The following is a 19,506-nucleotide window of genomic DNA, read 5'->3' as shown; positions in this document are numbered from 1 at the left end:
TTTAATGTTTTTGTGTGAAATTTTGTTTCCGCGGTTGATTTCTTCAAAATAGGCTTTAAAAAATTGATTGCTAATTTGTGTAGGTGAATAAACATTAGAAATTATTTTAATTGATACTTTTTTTGAAATTTTTTTTCAACTCTTAAATGGTTTTTTCACCATTGTGCATGAAAAATTGAAGGAATAAGCGGTTTTTTTGTTTCCGCGCTGCTCAAGAAAAATCATCAAAATTGAATTTATTTTGAATTTCCGCAAAGTTTTTGAGAATGGCTACCTTTGTTTTGCCTCCATTGTGCAAATTAATAATTATTTTTCAGCCATCCGACTGCATCTAAGTCATCTATCCTACTGTTCTTAACTTTTCCATGTTGCGTCAAAATCTAATTGTCAATCAAAAATATTGAATTCAATTTTTTTTCAATATTAACGCACGCAAACTAAACTACATCTATTCCAATTTACATTATATTATTTAGACCTTCAGTATTTTTCAATCAGTGTCAAGAAAGTTTCCCGATGATATGAATCGACTCTTGATTGAATGCACGGTCGTAACATTGTGTTGGAAATGATTAATCTGCTCTATTGTAATTCCAGGGCACAGACTCACGTCCAATTCAGTCAATTGATAAGCATACGCTTCTAGATAACCAACTGCACTGTCTGTAATGGCCATGCAATTTGTCAGGATGAGGGCTCTTAAAATCTTGAGATATTTCGAAATGAGTTTGACTCCGTCGTCCGTAACTGGCGTGTAGCTTAGGTTCAGCCTTTCGATCGATTTGCAGTGCATGCATAATACCTCAACTATAGAGTGGTACAAGTATGAAAGATGGGTTCCAACCAAAAATAAGTGAAAAAAGGCTTCTCTAACTTCATTTTTCAAAAAAAGACTTGCTTAATGCATAGAATCAGACTTAAATCTGCTTTTTAATCAAATCGATCTCTGAAAGAAATCGAAAGAGTTTTGCAACAGGTAATCAGATCCATCTATATTTTAGCCCAGCCTAAATTTTTGGAATCATCCAGGTTACGTCTATAACTGGTGGATTCATCTCAAATTTATGCATATAATTTTACTTGTTCATGAGATCTTCGTACTTTTTCCTCCCCAAAATTTCCGATCTCAAAAAATGAAATTTGAAAACAAAAATGTTTGAATCTAATTGGTTAAAAAAGATTGCATATCCAAAACATAGTGTGGACGGCGCGTTCAATATAGAAGGGACCCGTTTTAAACCAATTTTGGGCTGAGTACAGGGGCGGATCTAGGATTTTTTTGAGGGGGGCGGATTTTCAAAAATTTTTCGAAAATTTTGACGACCTTTTTTTTAGGTCGACCAAATTGATTTTCCGAGCTCTTCTAAAGCACTAAAAGGTCCCTGTTTTTGCCAAATTTTCTGCGCCGCAGGCAAATTTTTGAAAAAACAGGTCAAAAAAGCCGTTTTTAGGCACTTTTTGAAAAATTTTGACAAAAAAATCGCATTTTGCGCGCTCCCCCTCAAAGTTAGTATATATTGGCGCCAAAGGCGCCTTTAGAAAAATTTTAGGGTAGGTCGGCAAAAAATGGATTTCTTAAAAAGTACCAAAGGGGGGACCCTTTGGGTCGGCAGGGGGTCGAATCCCTGAGGGGGGGGGGGCGTCCGCCCACCCCCCCTAAATCCGCCCCTGGCTGAGTAGATAAAAAAACCTGTTTAGGTTACCCACCAGTCTAATATATGTTCTTGGGACCCATCTATCATTCTTGCATACCTGAAGCGTCTGTTATGTGTGTACACATGGAGAGGTTGAGTTGTTTGAGATTGGGCAGACGGAATGTGTGGATGATGGATAAGTCTGAGATGTTACTACAGGAGAACAAGTCCAGCTGTTCCAGTTTAGTCAGGCGTGAAATGTTTGTAGTGTTGTAGAGCGGACACGAATATGCACCTGAAAACACGAGGCGACAATGAGCATATATTTATACATTAGGCAACAGAAAGATCGAAAAAGTTCGAAAAGTATCAATGAACGCAAGAAAACCGAAAAAAAATGACAAAGAATTTAAATTGAACTGGAAAAGAAATCAAAATTCAAACCGCAAAAGATCAAATTTGCCGTAAACACATTTGCCGTAAGCCTTTTTCCTAGACAGCTATTAAATGTTTTCACTACGTTCATTGATACAAAAGAAAGATATGGTTTGCAGAAGCATTTACCTTCCAAACTGATAGATACTTAGGTTTATCATTGAACTCGTTATACAGCTGGTAAATGCTATCAGAACAACATTATAGGCTGGGAATCTAGCCCAGAAATATGACCCCTCAAATGTTGGAAAACAGTTTATTTTTCAATTTACTGACTTCAGAGAAGTTGGGCATGCGTTTTAGGACAAAGACAATAAGTAAACTGAAATTTGTCAAATGAACTTAAAATTTTATTAAATAATTCAAAATAAATTAAATATTTTGCTCGCTAAAGCTTGCTGGTGTAAAAAGGACGAACGCGTTTTGCGAACCCAAACTTTGGCATCTTTATATGAAAATTAGTGAATTAAAATTTGATTTTGTTAGAAAACACGATAGTGCGGCAAGGAATTTGGGTAATAAGACAGAGGCTAATGCATACAGTCAAAACAGCAATCTTAGGACAAACTCGAAAAATAGAACAAAAAAAGATGAGGCAAACATTAAAATCCATAAACATATATAGAATGCGTGTAATTTTTCATAATTTTTTCACCTTTCTCTTGTTGTTTTTGGAGTCCCAACGTGAAGTCACAGCTGCACTTGATCACATCCGAATCCACTTGGTCCCCTCCCTCTCCGTTGTTGTTCGCACCCAGCAGAAGATCATCTGTGATCGAATTCGTCCATGCGATCTACGAGAAAAAAATAACGCTAGTGTTCCAATTTGGTATTTTTCTGTTATACGGCCCAAAATTATAGAACGAACTGTTAATCAAGTTTCTGTTTTTTTATTGACAGCTTGGTTTTATTTTCGCTGATATTGAAGAAAAGAAGAAGTTGATTAGAAGAAATCAAAAAATCAGGCAGCAATTAAATGCTTAGAAAACTCATAACATTTGATCATTATTTTCAACCAATTTTTTTTATTATTAAATTCAAATAACCAAATTCAAGGGTTATGATCAAACTTTTCAAATAGCACAAACATCAGTATTTGGGCCCTATAAGAGCGAAAGCGCTGCAATTTTGGTCAACGTAACGAAAAAACAAAGCCAACAAGCGGAGGGGAAAGTTTTGAAATTTATTCTTTGATAGAACTTATTTGAAGGCCATTATTTTTGCATTAGAGCCAATGCAAAGTTCCTCATTCTACACAACTACATTTTCGTTTATAACGGTGCAACTTTTGCAGATTTCATTCACTGTTTACTGAAATAAAAAACGGAAAACACTAATAAGAAAGAACCTTCTATTGCGCATCGTCTCCTAGGATATTGAAAAATATATATATTAAACTTACATGTTTCTAAATTGATACGACTTAACAAAAACTAACCTTCAGAACTCTCAGTTCCGTGAGATAAGTGTAGATTGACACCATGGATTCTATGTTAATAGATGGCACTGTGCACATATTGAGAGTCTGGAGTTTGGGAGAGAAAGTGCAGAGGAGTGGAAATATCTGGTCTGAAATGACCCCGAAGTTCTCGATTTCCAGAGTTTCCAGATGAGGTAACCCTGGTGGTGTAGCACATAGATCAAGGAGATCCTGAAAAAAAAAAGAAATAATCAGTTAACAATTTAATTTTAAAACAATTCGCATAAAATGACAAATTAAAGAACCCCCCGAAAAGCACACCATAAAAATATTATAGCAGAAATTTCTGCTGAGTACCAATCTACCTCATACCCGAAACGCTTAAAACTTTTTTTTGATAAAACTGGATTAATGGGTATTGCTTCTTAATTAGCTTTTAAAGTGAAGTTCGATTATAACTTATTTTCAATCCGAGAAATAATTTTAGCTCGCATTTTGGTTTCGAAAATGAAACAAATGACATTTTGGTTCCACAAGATGTAAGAAAAAAAAACAGATATATTGTTGTAAATCTAAAGAATAAAAGAGTCTAAGTGTCAGATGTGTGTGTGTGTGTGGGGGGGCTTGATGGGTGAATGAGACAGGTACCTTCGAGTCTATCCTGTGACACTCTGACAGGTTCAGGTGTGTGATTGGGAGTGAGTTGAGAGAGGGCACACTCTTCCTGCCCACCACTGAGTTGCACTTGCTCATCAGTAGAATAGACAGGTGCTTGCAATTCTCCTCCAAGGTCACCAGAACCTAGAAGCAGTATACAGCAAGTGGCTAAATTTATGAACAGACAGAAATAAATAATGGGAAAAAGCTATTTATTTGTTGTCAAAAAAGTTCGTGCGATATAAAATCAAGTTGTTCACAGCTCATAAAAGCCTGACTGACTGAGTTTCTTTCGAGTTCTGTAACTTACGGTTTTTAGTCCTAATTCCTTCAGACCAGCTTCTAGAAATATTCTAATTTACAACAACTTTTGATATTACAACAATTTACAACAACTTACATCATGTTTGAATTTTCAGATGAATGAGACAAACTCGAAAAGTAGCTTTTGCATGCAAGCGTTTTCTCCAAGAAATTATTTGCTCATTTTAATAAAATCTTACTTTTCGAACTTCTTTATAATTTCCATAGATCGGCTTTTATAAAATCTCTATTTATTGACAGTTGAAGTATTAAAGAACTCAACAAAAACGAGAAAACAGCCAACAGACAGTTGGAAAAGAGTCAAGGAACGCAAGTAAACAGAAAAAAATTGCAACTTTTGAATTTCAAAGCAGAATTAGATGCTCTTAAAGCTTTTTGAATTTCTAGAACAATTTATGATTGAAATTTTTTTGATAAAACTAACCCAATTTTCAAATTTGAAATCTATCACGTTTTTTTGTGACCTTTACGCTTTCGCTGTTAGATAGTGGAGTTTGCATTCCTTTTAAGCCAAGACAAATTTCCTGAAAAAATCTTTAAAAAATTATCGCGACCTATATAAGCGTCTGAACTACGTTCATTGACTCTTTAACATAAAGTCAAAGCCTTTGCAATTTCAAGAACCTTTCATGATTAACACTGTTTTGATTAAACCAATCCAATTTGATATATTTGGGACGTTAGGTAATATTTATTTCCCTATTAATTATTATTATCTATTCGATTTTAAAAGTGAAGCATGCTTTTTCACACTATTTTGCTCATTTTATTTCAAAGCAACTAAAACATATAACACAAATTGAATTAATACTTTTTTATCACGACGTTCAAAAGGAAATTGTTTGAATAACGAATCTATTTCAAATTACAGTTCACTGTTCACTATTTCTATCCTAGTACCACTGTGAGCACATTTAGTAGGTTTAAAGTTTCGTATGACATCAATAATAGCACAGATTGGTTTGGTCATCTTGAGCAATAAAATGTTTATTCTTTATTTCATTTTTTTTTCAAATGCAAATTTTTGTCTACTTGTCGGAGCAAGTTTTTTTTGGTGCAAAGTGATTTTACGCGAGAAATAAAACCATTGATTCCAAAGTTCCCTCCCACTTTAAGGCCGTAATAAGAACTGACGTTTACCTTGGCAGTGATTTCCTTGAGCTGTGAGATGTTGATCTTCTCCAGGGCGGTTTGAGTCTTGACTAGTTGAATAACTCCCTTGTCAGTTACATCTCTGCATGCGAACAGTGACAGACGAAGGAGGTTAAGAGAGTCTATTTGGGAGAGGTCAACTAGCATAGTGTCTGTGACATTTGAGAAGTCGAGGGTCAAATCAGTAAGTAGCTCTCTTCTATTTCTAAGAAAAACAAAGCAAAAAGTTGGAAAATATATCTAATATTGCTCTTGCAGATCCAAACTTCAATTGCTTTCCGCAATTAAAAAAAAACAAATTTTGTGCTTATAGTTAACTGTGACAAAACTTAAGATTCGCGGTAACGCAATCATAATTATCTGAAATTAATCATCCAAAAAGAGGGAAAAACGTTTCGAAAAAGAGAAAAATGTCTTATAATGACTTGTTTATACTGGTTGGTTGATATAATTACACTCACTGGCAGGCGGCATCGACATCTCATTAAGATGTTTTTCGAACTAATTGATTGATTGATCAATGAGGGGACTAAAAAATCTGCAGTAGAAGTGAAAAACTAATGGCGGGTTTACCGGGTACAAATAACAGAAGCATTGAGTGTACACAGACCAGCCAAAACATAAATAAACTGATAACGAACGAGTAAACAAACCAGCCGAAAGTTACATAGCTTGTTAAAATTTGCATGATTTTTCCAACTGCGACATGATTAGTATGCACGGAGGTTCTCACCACTTGCGAAACCACACAAACATAGCATTGTAGGCTGGCGGGACCAAAATTGAACAGAAGCCATCAAGTCAAAAACTACAAAAACTTCATTCAATTTTCTCGAATAATGTCCGATTTGAGAAAAACATATAGAGAAGCACAATCCTCAGCGTTAAAAAGACATTCGAAAATTGATCTAGCGGTTAACTTAATCGACAAGATTTGGGTAGACGCCGGTTGAACCAAAAACAATGTTGCCATGGCAAATTTTGAAACTCCCCTATCGGGAAACGCAAGAGGATAAAAACCTGTTTTCTTTCAAACAACGCAATATTAGTTGATTAAGTCTATTTAACATGAACCAAACCGACTTAAGCCGAATAAATCTTTCAAGCAAAATTATATAACAATTACAAATTACTAGAATAAATCAGAATTACTTTTAATTGTAGTTTTTGCTTAATTCACAAAAAAAGTCAGCACTTTGGCAACTGAGCTGACAAAATAAACCGAAACGATAAACTGACAAAAACAGCTCCTAGTCGGATTTGAACTCTGTCATGAGGAACTTTGTCGTCCCAGAGATAGACGTTACCGCCGCTAAACGAAGTGTGACAGAGAACTTTGGAAATTAGGAGTTATTCGAAATGATGCAATTAAGTTAGACAAGTTGTTTGCATGAAAAAAATTAGTCTGTTCCGATTTGATAACACTTGCTCAATGCAAGAGTATAAGAATATAGTTGATAGGCAACTTCAGCAGGGCTTTGTTCCGATTATTGAAAATGTGGAGGCACTTTGCATACGGGTGTGTTTTATACGGGGTTTCCGCGCCAAATCAGGAATCAAAAATTACCATCGGAATGGTCCCAGTAAAATATCATATTGAAACCCTTTCAGTCGGTAATTCGAATTTTTAAAAGAGATAAGTTCAGGGGCGGATCTAGGATTTTCTCGAGGGGGGGGGGGGGGGGGCAAATTTTCGAAAAATTTTGACGACCTTTTTTTTAGGTCGACCAAATTGATCTCTCCTAAAGCACTGAAAAGACGCTGTTTTGGCCAAACTTTTCTTTAAAAAAGATTTTCTTTAAAAAAATAATCTATTGTGCAACATAAGAACAATTTCAAAATTTTTCTCAAAATTTTTTTGTTTGTTATTCATTTTTTGAAGACAATTAATTTATTGAGCAATATAAGAACAATTTTTAAATTTTTCTAAAAATTTTTTTTTGTTTTTTGTTATTCTTACTTTCTATGTGTTTGTATAGTTCTCTAATCACACCACACGCTAAAAACGAAGCTAACTTTAAAAAAAAGTTCGCAGTTTTTTTTGAATATGATCGGATCTATGTACTACTTGCACAACTACCGGCTATACTTGTTGTTACATAATTGGACATAATTGTTCACATACCAGAGAATGATTCAGAAAAACATGAAACTCACGTGATGAAGTTCTTCAAAGAGGAGAAGCAGAGAAGACTCCCTTTAGTCATGTTTTCCAAGTGATAGGCCAGTTTGATACTCCTCAACGAGATACGGCCCAGAGTTGATACACCTGAAAAATGATCTAATTCAACTGAGCCAATGCACAAGATTAAGCAGCGTAAATGCACAAGATCGAGCCCTTTAAACTGCCGATAGGAAAAAAAGAGGCCGAAATGAAAAATTTCAAAAATTAATTTGATTTTACACACAGAGGCAAAGCGAAGCTACGCGACATTTGCGACACCACATAAAAACAGCATTGCAACCTAGCAGACAGGAGAAAAAGATAGCCACTACGTCCAAAAAATGGAGAAACAAAAATCGAAAAACCGCAAGAAAAACTTCAAGATTTTGTGTGGAATGATGTTCTTTCTGCGGAAATTTCGTCCAGAAACACATTCGACTGCTTTAAACTAAAATTCGAAAACATTTATTGAGCGGCAACTGATCCGACAACTATAATTTCTATTCAAAGACTTTTAGCAAGTTGTGCAATTCAGAGGGGAGCATAAAAATTATTTTTCCTTTGAAACTACTCAAAATTAGTTCACTAAGCCGATAAAATGTAAGCCGAAATCATTGGGGCAAAAAAACTTAAGTGAAAAAAAAAGAAAACACAAGAAATCAAGGTTAGGAAAATGCAAACAGCAGAGGTAAAATCAAAACACTAGAAGCAACTTCAATTTAAATTGCGTGCAACAGAAAACACAAATCTACGATAGGGCAACTAAGACGACAAAACTTAAGGAGACAAATCATAAGCAGACAACTGTTTTGAATCGGAATATTTACCGTTTGAAAAAAAGGACCTGTATGATTCGGACCCAGAACCTTTGCCGTCCCAAGCATATTCGTTAACTCTAGCCAAAGTGTTAATGAGACAGAAAAAATCGAATTCATCGTGAACTGAATCTAAACTTACCATGTCTAATTTAACCATTCTGTGAAAAGTCATTTACGAAAAAAAATTTAGTACAAGATTGAAATACCCTTGCTTATCGCAAGGGTAATAAACAACTAAAATTTCAGGTATGTGATGATTCGAAACAACTTGCCTGCAGTGTTAAAGAGGGCGGAGAAGTTGTCGTCATTGAGGTATGACACATTCACAACCTCCACGGTCCTCATCCTACTCCAGTTGCAAGTCAGAGTCGACATCAGATGCTCGTCCGAGGAAGTCAACTAGCACAAAAGACAACAAACAAATTGCAAAGCAGTGAAAATGCGAATATTCGGGCCTCTTCTGTTATTCAGTCCAAAACTGATCTTTTTCATATTTTGGAAACTGTATCCTATTGCTCGACTCTGATTGGTTGAAATTAGTTTCTCTAATAAAATCAGGATCATCAATAAAAACAGAAACTTAATTAACAATTTATCATAGCCAACAGACAGTTGGAAAAGAAACAATGAGTCAATTTTGGACCGTATAACAGAAAAGACCCAGCGATTCTTGTACAAACAAAAGAAGAAGCTCATGATTGCTCTATTTATGCCACTACACTGGCTATGGCCAGCAAAAGTGTCCAACCTGTCCAGTCATGAAGAGAGTGTTGCAGCCATTAATGGTGAGTGACTCCAGCTGGGAGAATATTTGGACTATGGAGAGGAAAGTGGCGAATGTGATTGGACAGTTCTCCAACACCAGCTGTCTCATGTAATGACCATCTCCCTCTCTCAACCCACTCAGCTGCATGCCCCACTGACTGTTGTCTACATTTACCACGTGCAGATGTCTGCAAATCAAAACAAGGATAGTCAGTCGCTGTAGAAGTAGCACAGCAAAAATATTATTTCCGACCAAAATAAAAGGAGAAAAACTTTTAAAAAAACAATGTTTTTTTTTTCAAATTGTGTGGTTCTTTGCTCATCGTGTTAAGAGAGGATCTGAACAAAAACCTAGAAATTAGGCATCATATAGTTCAATAGTATCTTAGAAATATTCGACAACAGTTTTTCTAAAAAAAATGAAAAACGAATAAATTTAAAAAAAAATTTAGAGGCGCTTAGAGAAACTTAGGAAGTTTTCACGACTTAAATAAAAAGATTATCACGCTAGCATGATAATGCTCGCTCGCTGTTTTGCTCAAAATCAAAATAAAATCACAAAAGCTAAAAGCCCGCTATTCTCGACACCAAGAAAACTTACTGGAAATTTTTTAACGTCATTCGAATCATGATTGAAAGGGTTTTAGTACAATATATCACTCAATCTCTTGTAATTAATACTTGTGGTACCTGGTTTTGAGTTAAACAAGTACAAAAACCCTAAAACACAACAGAAGTGCCTCCCCTCTTTTAGTGGTCGCATTAAAAACTCATCTTTCAACTACAATGTAACAGTATAGGATGGCCATTTTCACTAGCAATTTTCATTAAACAAAAAAAAGAGTAGATGAATAAGAAAATCCAGCAAAAAAAAATTAAATACAACAATTTAACTGAAAAACAATTTAAATTGTAAAGACATTAAATTGTTTTTTCCCCGCTTGCAAGCGCTCATTTGTGAGTAATTTATTTTGAAGTATTTTCCTCTCAGAAAAAAAACACGAAGTGAAAAATAAGACAGATAAAATTTGAAAAAAATAGCTTAAACTGTCCAAAATATGTTTAATTTGCTCATCGGTCGTAATTCGATCGACATTTTGAAAAGTATTCTCAGCGTCGAGAAAAACGGTCCGAATATTTCTGGTAGTCACGCGAATTAGCAGCAAAGAAAACACTGAATAATTTCTCCAGGAGAATGGTTGTAGTAAAAATGATTGACCCAAGACAACAGTTTTTCAACAGCATAGGATGGCCATTTTCACAAGCAATTTTCATTAAACAAAAAAAAGAGTAGATGAATAAGAAAATCCAGCAAAAAAAATTAAATACAACAATTTAACTGAAAAACAATTTAAATTGTAAAGAAATTAAATTGTTTTTTCCCCGCTTGCAAGCGCTCATTTGTGAGTAATTTATTTTGAAGTATTTTCCTCTCAGAAAAAAAACGACGTGAAAAATAAGACAGATAAAATTTGAAAAAATAGCTTAAACTGTCCAAAATATGTTTAATTTGCTCATCGGTCGTAATTCGATCGACATTTTGAAAAGTATTCTCAGCGTTGAGAAAAACGGTCCGAATATTTCTGGTAGTCACGCGAATTAGCAGCAAAGAAAACACTGAATAATTTCTCCGGTGAATGGTTGCAGTAAGAATGATTGACCCAAGCTTGAAAAATGCTTCACGATAACGGCTATTTGTTTTTTCCTGCGTCTTTTTGTAGAGCTCATTCAATAAATAAGAATGGTTGTAGTAAAAATGATTGACCCAAGACAACAGTTTTTCAACAGCATAGGATGGCCATTTTCACAAGCAATTTTCATTAAACAAAAAAAAGAGTAGATGAATAAGAAAATCCAGCAAAAAAAATTAAATACAACAATTTAACTGAAAAACAATTTAAATTGTAAAGAAATTAAATTGTTTTTTCCCCGCTTGCAAGCGCTCATTTGTGAGTAATTTATTTTGAAGTATTTTCCTCTCAGAAAAAAAACGACGTGAAAAATAAGACAGATAAAATTTGAAAAAATAGCTTAAACTGTCCAAAATATGTTTAATTTGCTCATCGGTCGTAATTCGATCGACATTTTGAAAAGTATTCTCAGCGTTGAGAAAAACGGTCCGAATATTTCTGGTAGTCACGCGAATTAGCAGCAAAGAAAACACTGAATAATTTCTCCGGTGAATGGTTGCAGTAAGAATGATTGACCCAAGCTTGAAAAATGCTTCACGATAACGGCTATTTGTTTTTTCCTGCGTCTTTTTGTAGAGCTCATTCAATAAATAAGATCTGTAACGAAGAAATGAAACTAAAAAATAAGTGAGCGAGTTAGACTTCTTTTCAATAAGATTGTCAAATTAGACTTATTTTGTATATATATTTTTGCTGGACAAAATAATACAATGTCCAGCAAAAAAAATTAAATTTAGAGAGTTATATCTGCCACGATAAAGAAATCTGTGCAAATGCTTATAGGTAGACATTTGATTGATTTTTTATGAGAGTAACTATCTTGTTTCATAATAAAAATAATCATGAAAAAAATCATTGTCGGTCTTCATGGTTTAAGTCTACACATTTCTTTCCATCTCAACAAAAACGGTTCAAACTGATGAAAAAAAAAGATCCGGACCTTCCAAATTGCTCTCAAATAGCACCTGTGAACAAGATCGTAGCCTTATCGCGACCATTCGAATCAGCGCTACTAAACTCGTATCTTCATATTAAATAAGCTCTGTAATGTGCCAAAATCGTTAGCGAATTTTTTTATTATTATTTTTATCATATAAAATGTACGAGAAAAGCCAAGCAAATTTTCAAATCTATATACAAAAATCAGGTTCACGATAACGTCAGTAAAAAAATTTTCCCAAAAATTTTGTCTGTTGGATCATCAGTGGCCCATAAACGAACCAAATTGGCTCCTTCTATGCCAAAATAACATATACAAGAACCAAAATATCAAAATTTGAGGAATCATTGTTTGTTATAGATAAAAACTTTTATACGATAAAAATGAAGATGATAAAAAATTTTCCAAAAAAAGTGCACAATGATTTCAAGTGAAACTAAACTTTTAATGAGTCTTTCACAAAAAACTATTTCTTAATAACTCCGGAAAACTCATTGCTACGTCTTTTTTTCGATCGCAAAGCGCGAAAGCTGTTATCAGTTTTCAGTTTTTTATTATTTTAAGAAAATATGGTAGGAAAAATATCCTATCAAGTCTGGGATATCTGTAAAATATCCGTCTCGTCGTATAATCGATTTTTGTGATTGCTGAATCGGGAAAAGCTTCGATAACGAAAAACTGCAACCAAGAAAAGATCTTGTCAAATCAAAACTCGATCAATGAAGGATTATTGGGCGCTCCTTCGTTTTACGCTGTACACCTGTGCATCATATTTTACAACTGACTCTTGTGTTGAACCGATCGTTAATTTTTAAACAACTGACTCGTATTGTTTTTTTATGAGGTGAGATTTACATGATAATGGCATGAGCCATCTTTTAACTAGCTTTTGTGGGGGGGGGGGGGGGGGGGCTACGTAAATTATCTTTAAAATAATTACTATTTCGCCGATCTCGAAATTTTTGTCGGGCAACCATAGCGCAATTACATATGAACAAAATCAATTTCAGCGAAAACTCTAAAATGGGCACTTTTTTCAATCTCCCGCCTCATAGGAGCATCAATTTTCTGATTTAAAGGGTGGTAAAAAAACAATTGACATTCAAAAGTTCGCAGCAGAAACTTGTAATATGAAACAAAGTTTTTGTTGTAAAAATGGATTGACGATGATGGGCTCTGGGGGAAGAGCACGGTTAGTAAAAGCAGTCACCACAAGGTGAAAAAGTTCAAACATTTGTGATTAAACTGGCTAGCAGGTGCTGCGACTAGTTTTCAGATCAGCTGAACCTCAAAAATGTCGATACAGACGTTAAAGGTACCTGCGCTGATTAACATGAGCGTCGATTAGCATGTCCCATATTAAAAATCAGCTGATTCGTTGGCTATTTCAAAATTGTTTGCTCAATTTTGTTTCCTTCCTCAAATAGCGATCGTTTTTCCGCATTCGAATGAATTTTAAATTAAATGAAAACAGCAGGCATATTCCAAAACAAAGTAACGCGGACTTACATGAAACTTCCACAACACAGGAACAGAGTCGAATTCTCTCGAAGGCGGAAGAACGAAAAAAACAGCTCCTATAAAGAATCAGTTCATAAAAAATAAATGTTCTCATAAGCAGGCTCATCAAGCAAGATAACTTCCAATTATTGCAAATTATTCCATAGCGTGAACCGACTTCCAATTTCTTGCAAGCTTAGGAACCGATGAAACATTGAAATATATCACGTTCTTTTAGCGCGATTAGAATCGCAAAAACTTAGTATCAAGCAAATCCATCATATTTAAAGTTACTTCAGAGAGCATATCATCGATTCGCAGAATGCGTAAGTTTTTAAGAATTGTTTCTTAGTCAAGCAACTAAATCAAATACTTTCAAGTTATTTCAACGCACAAATATGTTTGCAAAAAATCGAAAGACCCAAAAACTTTTCTAAGCAAAGAAAAAACTTCAAAATATTTCAATTTGCTTCATAGCTTGAATGGGCTTCATAAACTAAATTATTCAACAAGCTCATCAATCAAAAAAATATTGAGAGGGAACAAGTTAATTCGTAGCGGAGAACAATCCGACAAATACCCAAGAAAGCTGATCAGGTGTAACTTATAGCAAAAAGATTAAGTTTTCAAGCAAGCTCATCAAGCGATGAAACTGTACGCGATAAAGTGTTAAAAGTTAAGTGTTAAAAGGCACCAATCGTTATTCCAGCGCATTTATCGATTCAATAAAGATAAGTGTTCGAGCAAGCCCATCAAGAGATAACTTTTTTGCGAAATTCCAAGTTACTTCATAGCGCGAACAAGTTCAAAAAGTAATCAACCGAGGAAACTTGGGATAATTTTACAGTTACCTCGAAGCACAAATATGTTCGCAAAAATTTAAGTATTCAAGCATCCTAATCGAGCGATGAAATTTTGAAGAGTTTAAAGTTATTGCATAGCACCAGTTGGTTTGCAACTACAAAGTTTTTCTAAATAAGCTCAACAGGGGATGAAACATGACTCGGTTCGCAAAAACTTAAGCTCTGAATCAAGCTCATGAATCGATGAAATTTTGAAATAATTCAAGTTATTTGGTAGCGCGACGAATCCCTTGACAAAAAAAATGAGAAAATTTAAGCATGCTTTCAAGCAAAAATACTCAAATTCAAAACTTCAAGTTTCAGTGTACTTTCACTTGCTTCTATGGCTAAAGTCGTAATTTTTGCTGTACGGCATCAAGGACATTTGTATCCAGAATAGTTAATTTGTTCACCATGCAATGTTGCATTACTTAAATTTCAAAAAAAAATTTAAAAAAATTAACATGAAATTGCTTACTATTATGTTAGACAGGTCCCGAGTAGGTAATCACATTAGCTTCGCGTGTAATAATTTGATAATTTGATAATAGCGTATGATTTATGGGGGCTATTCTCGTGGGCGAAGGACCGAAAAACTCATAGGCTAAGATCCGAAAACAAAAACAGTCAGTAGTTTATTATTAAAATGAATCAATTGTCCTTATTAAAAAACAGGAATTAAATGTAGCAATTGTTTGCTTCTTTTACAACGAAACCCTTGAAATATGAAATTTGTTCCAATTTTCCGGCGGTCAGTGTCAATGTGAAAACTGCATGTTTCTGACTTAATATTAATATTAAGTCTCTGAAAATGTTTCTTTTATATGAGATTTTCATGCTTTCTTTCCAAATTTTGGTATATGGAATCAAATTTTATTTTCACACAATCGGTCCTTCTTCAAGGTACGGGATAAATATGGCTATACGCTTAACGTTAGGATGTATTATAACTGATGGGCCAGGAAACTGAAGGGCAAACAATCTGAAAAAAAAACATACCAATCGAACAAGCCGAAAATTAATATTGTTATGCAACAGAACAACAGATTGTCACTGCTGTTATATAATTCTGATGTAATTTACGTTATTCTGATGAAATTTCAGCTTCAAGAAATGACGGTCCGTAGATATGGCGGGTTGTCGATCGCTATGGCGATTATGACACAGAAGCGAAGTTGCAATTCGCATACGCAAGCAAAAATATAACCGATAACGTTACTGGGAAAAACTGAATGAGTGATAATTTGAGTCTAAAAAAACTCTTAAGTGAGACGCAAGCCAATTATGAGTCTACATACTTGCTAAGTGACGCAAGCCAATTATGACGCATTAGCAGTTAGTTTAAAAAAAGAAATTCACAAACCAACATGCCTCAATTTATAGAGCGGACGCATTTTAGCAATTATAGGAAAAAGTTCAATGAAAACATCCGACCCTGCCTAGGTTCGAACCCTCTTATTTTGATGCTGGTCTTCTTCCCCACCTCTACGCTACCGATCCTTGAAGCTAAAGTGCTATTTGTAATATAATAGTCTGTGTTAATATCCTTAGCATTGGCTGTACTTGATAGCTGGTTATTGATCAAAATCAATATTTTCAAAATGAACACAATTTGTCGCATCAATATTTGCGTCGCAACAACATTTGCCATTTAGGCTGGAGAAAAAGAGAGTTCATAATATTACACAAGCTTTGCTTGTGTAAAGAACAAATCTGTCCACAATCGTTAGTTCGTTCACATGCCAAGTTTCATTGCATTATGACAAAAATAAAACTGGTTTTTCGAACTTGATTTTCGAAACCAATTGGACATTATGAACAAAAAGACTAAAAGTAAAAAATTGCAGGAGGGAAGGGAAAAGTGCCTAGACTGGTCTCGAGTCTGTTAATAACGCAACTCCTTGTTTCAATTTCATGTAAGATTTCGAAATCATCAATTAGTTTAAATTATTAATACTCAAACTTCATTTTATTGGTTTTGGGTGTGTTCCGTAATTAGGCCCAAAAAAGATAACTTCGACCATTTTGAAAAAGGGAATACATGATATGAATATTCTCAATTGGCAATTCTGATTGGTTGAAAGTGAAACCAGCCGAGACAAAATCTGGAAATCATTATTACACTGAAGCTCATGTTTCGCCAAAAAATACAAAAATGACCAAAAGCATTGCTATTTTATCAAATGACCAACTAAATTTTGCTAGAAATTGCTCAACTTTAGTCCGCCCCGTAATGCCCCAAACTAAACTCTCAAAAAAATCAAAACAGTTCAAAATTAATTGTTTTGTGCTCTGTAAACTTTTGTTTAAAAAAAATTCTCGAAGTTAACTTTCACACAGAAGTGAATTTGCACTTCTCATACGAAAGCAAAAATATGACCGACAACGCTACTGGGAAAAACTGAACGAAAAAAAAACTTAGAGTCTACAAAACTTCTTAAGTGACGCACGCCAATTATGATTCTACATAATTGCTAAGTGACGCAAGCCAATTATGACGCATCAGCAGTAAGTTTGAGAAAAAAATTTACCAACGAACATGCCTCAATTTATAGAGCGGACGCATTTTAACTAGTATACGAAAAAGTTCATTGAAAACATCCCACCCTGCCTAGGTTCGAACCCTCTTATTTTGATGCGGGTCTCCTTCCCGATCTCTACGCTAAAGATACTTGATACCTTGAGGCTTAAATGCTATTTGTAATATAATAGTCTGTGTTAAAATCCTTAGCATTGGCTGTACTTAAAAGCTGGTTATTGATGAAAATCAATACTTTCGAAATGAACACATTTTGTCGCAACAATATTTGCGTCGCAACAAAGTTTGCAATTTAGGTTGGAAAAAAATAGAGTTCTTACTATTACACAAGCTTTGTTTGTGTAAAGAAAAAATCTGTCCACAATCGCTAGTTTGTTAACATGCCGAGTTTCATTGCATTATAACAAAAATAAAACTGGTTTTTCAAACTGGAACTTCAAATGTGTGGGACCAATTGGACATTATGAACAGAAAAAATGTAAAAATTCGCAGGAGGGGACGTAGAAGAGCCTAGACTGGTCCCGAGTCTGGTTATAAAGCAAATCCTTGTTTCTTTTTGATTTATGGTTTCAAAATCATCAATTAATTTAAGTTATTAATACTCAAACTTCATTTTATTGACTTTGGGTCTGTTCCGTTTTGAGGCCCAAAACAAGATAACTTCGACCATTTTGAAAAAGGGAATACATGAGATGAATCTTCTCAATTGGCAATTCTGATTGGTTGAAAGTGAAACCAGCCGAGACAAAATCTGGAAATCATTATTAAACTGAAGCTCATGTTTCGCCAAAAAATACAAAAATGACCAAAAGCATTGCTATTTTATCGAATGACCAACTAAATTTTGAGAGAAATTGCTTAACTTTAGTCCGCCCCATAATGCCCCAAACCAAACTCTCAAAAAAATCAAAACAGTTCAATATTATATGTTTTGTGCTCTTTAAACTTTTGTTCAAAAAATTTCTCGAGGTTAACTTTTACACAGAAGTGAAGTTGCACTTCGCATACGAAAGCAAAAATATGACCGACAACGCTACTGGGAAAAACTGAATGAAAAAAACTTAGAGTAAACAAAACTTCTTAATAACGCACGCCAATATGATTCCACATAATTGCTAAGTGACGCAAGCCAATTATGACGCATTCGCAGTACCAGTCAATTTGAAAAAAAAATTTACCAACTAACATGCCTCAATTTATAAAGCAGACGCATTTTAACTACTATAGGAAAAAGTTCATTAGAAATATCCGACCCTGCCCAGGTTCGAGCACTCTTATTTTGCTGCTGGTCTCTTTCCCTACCTCTACGCTACAAAAGCATGATACCTTGTAGCTAAAGTGCTATTTGTAGTATAATAGTCTGTGTTAAAATCCTTAGCATTGGCTGTACTCAATAGCGGGATCCAATAGAACACTTTCAAAATGAACACATTTTGTCGCAACAATTGCATCGCAACAAAATTTGCGACTTTGATTGGAAAAAATGAAAGTTCATACTAAAACACAAGCTATGCTTGTGTAATAAGCTGATCTGTAAATTAAGTGTAACAATAGTCAATATTAACAAAAAAACTAATAATTTATGCATTATTTGAGTAATTAAATCGAAAATTTTAAAAATAAATTCAATGAAAAAAATCCTGATGAAATTATTCAATTCATGAACGATTTATTCAATTTCTTGGTATTATTGACGATTCTGATAAATGTTTTTTAAACTTTCCCGTATTAATCAGTAAAAGTTAATAACTTCTGTCAGGGGCTACAATATGTTCAGTTGTGAATCATCAATTTGAGTAATTAAATCGAAAATTTTAAAAATTAATTCAATGAAAAAATCCTGATGAAATTATTCAATTCAGGAACGATTTATTCAATTTCTTGGTATTATTGACGATTCTGATAAATGTTTTTTTTTAATTTTCCCGTATTAATCAGTAAGTTAATAACTTCTGTCAGGGGCTACAATATGTTCAGTTGTCAATCATCTTAGTTGCAATTCTTTATTTACTTATCTCTGAGATTTCTAATACTATAATTAAGTGTGAGTTTGGTACCTGCCTGTCAATCAGCCTAGAACTGTCTAGCTGTTATGTGTTGACCTCTAGTTCACTCTTATTTATGCGAACTAGAATACAGTCAATTCAATATTTAACAGCCATCGTTTTATCAACCCTTGTTATGGCGCAGCCAGTGGATGGAGGGGGGAAAAACCCCTTGGAATTGTGGCATTCTGGCTTCCGAATCAGGCGGAACCACAACTCTTATGGGAACACTGGAAACAAAGATTTCATTGGGCAATGGTGGCGAAACATGGACTCGTCTCGTCGGAATTTTACTTTGCATCGACATTAACTGAAGCACAGATTAATGACCTGGGTGACGTTGGTGGCAAACCAAGGGGAGAAGGTGAACGTACACTGATATCGAATCTGTACCTATGCCTGGGACACGAGGGACAGAGAGCCTTGCATAATCAGCATCCACACTTAGATATGGAAACAATACGATACCCACGTTTTTTGGATACCTGTGTAGCTCTTTTTCAGAAAGAGCGAAACGAAACGTACGAGATGTACCAGATGTTGTCAAGGAAACAAACGGAGGGTGAAAGCTTAGAATCGT

The 19,506-nt window shown here is 34.6% G+C and overlaps 1 protein-coding gene across 1 annotated transcript in view; it reads right to left on the bottom strand.

Moving 5' to 3' along the window:
* Positions 1-384: 384 nt before the first annotated feature.
* Positions 385-19,506, bottom strand: part of LOC134851736 (F-box and leucine-rich repeat protein 13-like) — a 32,450-nt gene continuing 13,328 nt past the window's right edge. Inside the window, exons 3-11 of the mRNA XM_063867954.1 lie at positions 9,353-9,557; positions 8,877-9,003; positions 7,780-7,891; positions 5,611-5,827; positions 4,138-4,290; positions 3,508-3,720; positions 2,725-2,863; positions 1,753-1,929; positions 385-807 (exon numbers count right to left, since the gene is read on the bottom strand). Coding sequence (XP_063724024.1) covers positions 491-807; positions 1,753-1,929; positions 2,725-2,863; positions 3,508-3,720; positions 4,138-4,290; positions 5,611-5,827; positions 7,780-7,891; positions 8,877-9,003; positions 9,353-9,557 — 1,660 coding nt within the window. The 3' untranslated portion in view covers positions 385-490. The remainder of the gene's footprint in view (positions 808-1,752; positions 1,930-2,724; positions 2,864-3,507; positions 3,721-4,137; positions 4,291-5,610; positions 5,828-7,779; positions 7,892-8,876; positions 9,004-9,352; positions 9,558-19,506) is intronic.

Source organism: Symsagittifera roscoffensis, chromosome 7 (genome assembly GCF_963678635.1).
Source record: "Symsagittifera roscoffensis chromosome 7, txSymRosc1.1, whole genome shotgun sequence".
Lineage (NCBI taxonomy): Eukaryota > Metazoa > Xenacoelomorpha > Acoela > Convolutidae > Symsagittifera > Symsagittifera roscoffensis.
This window is presented reverse-complemented; position numbering and strand designations above follow the sequence as displayed.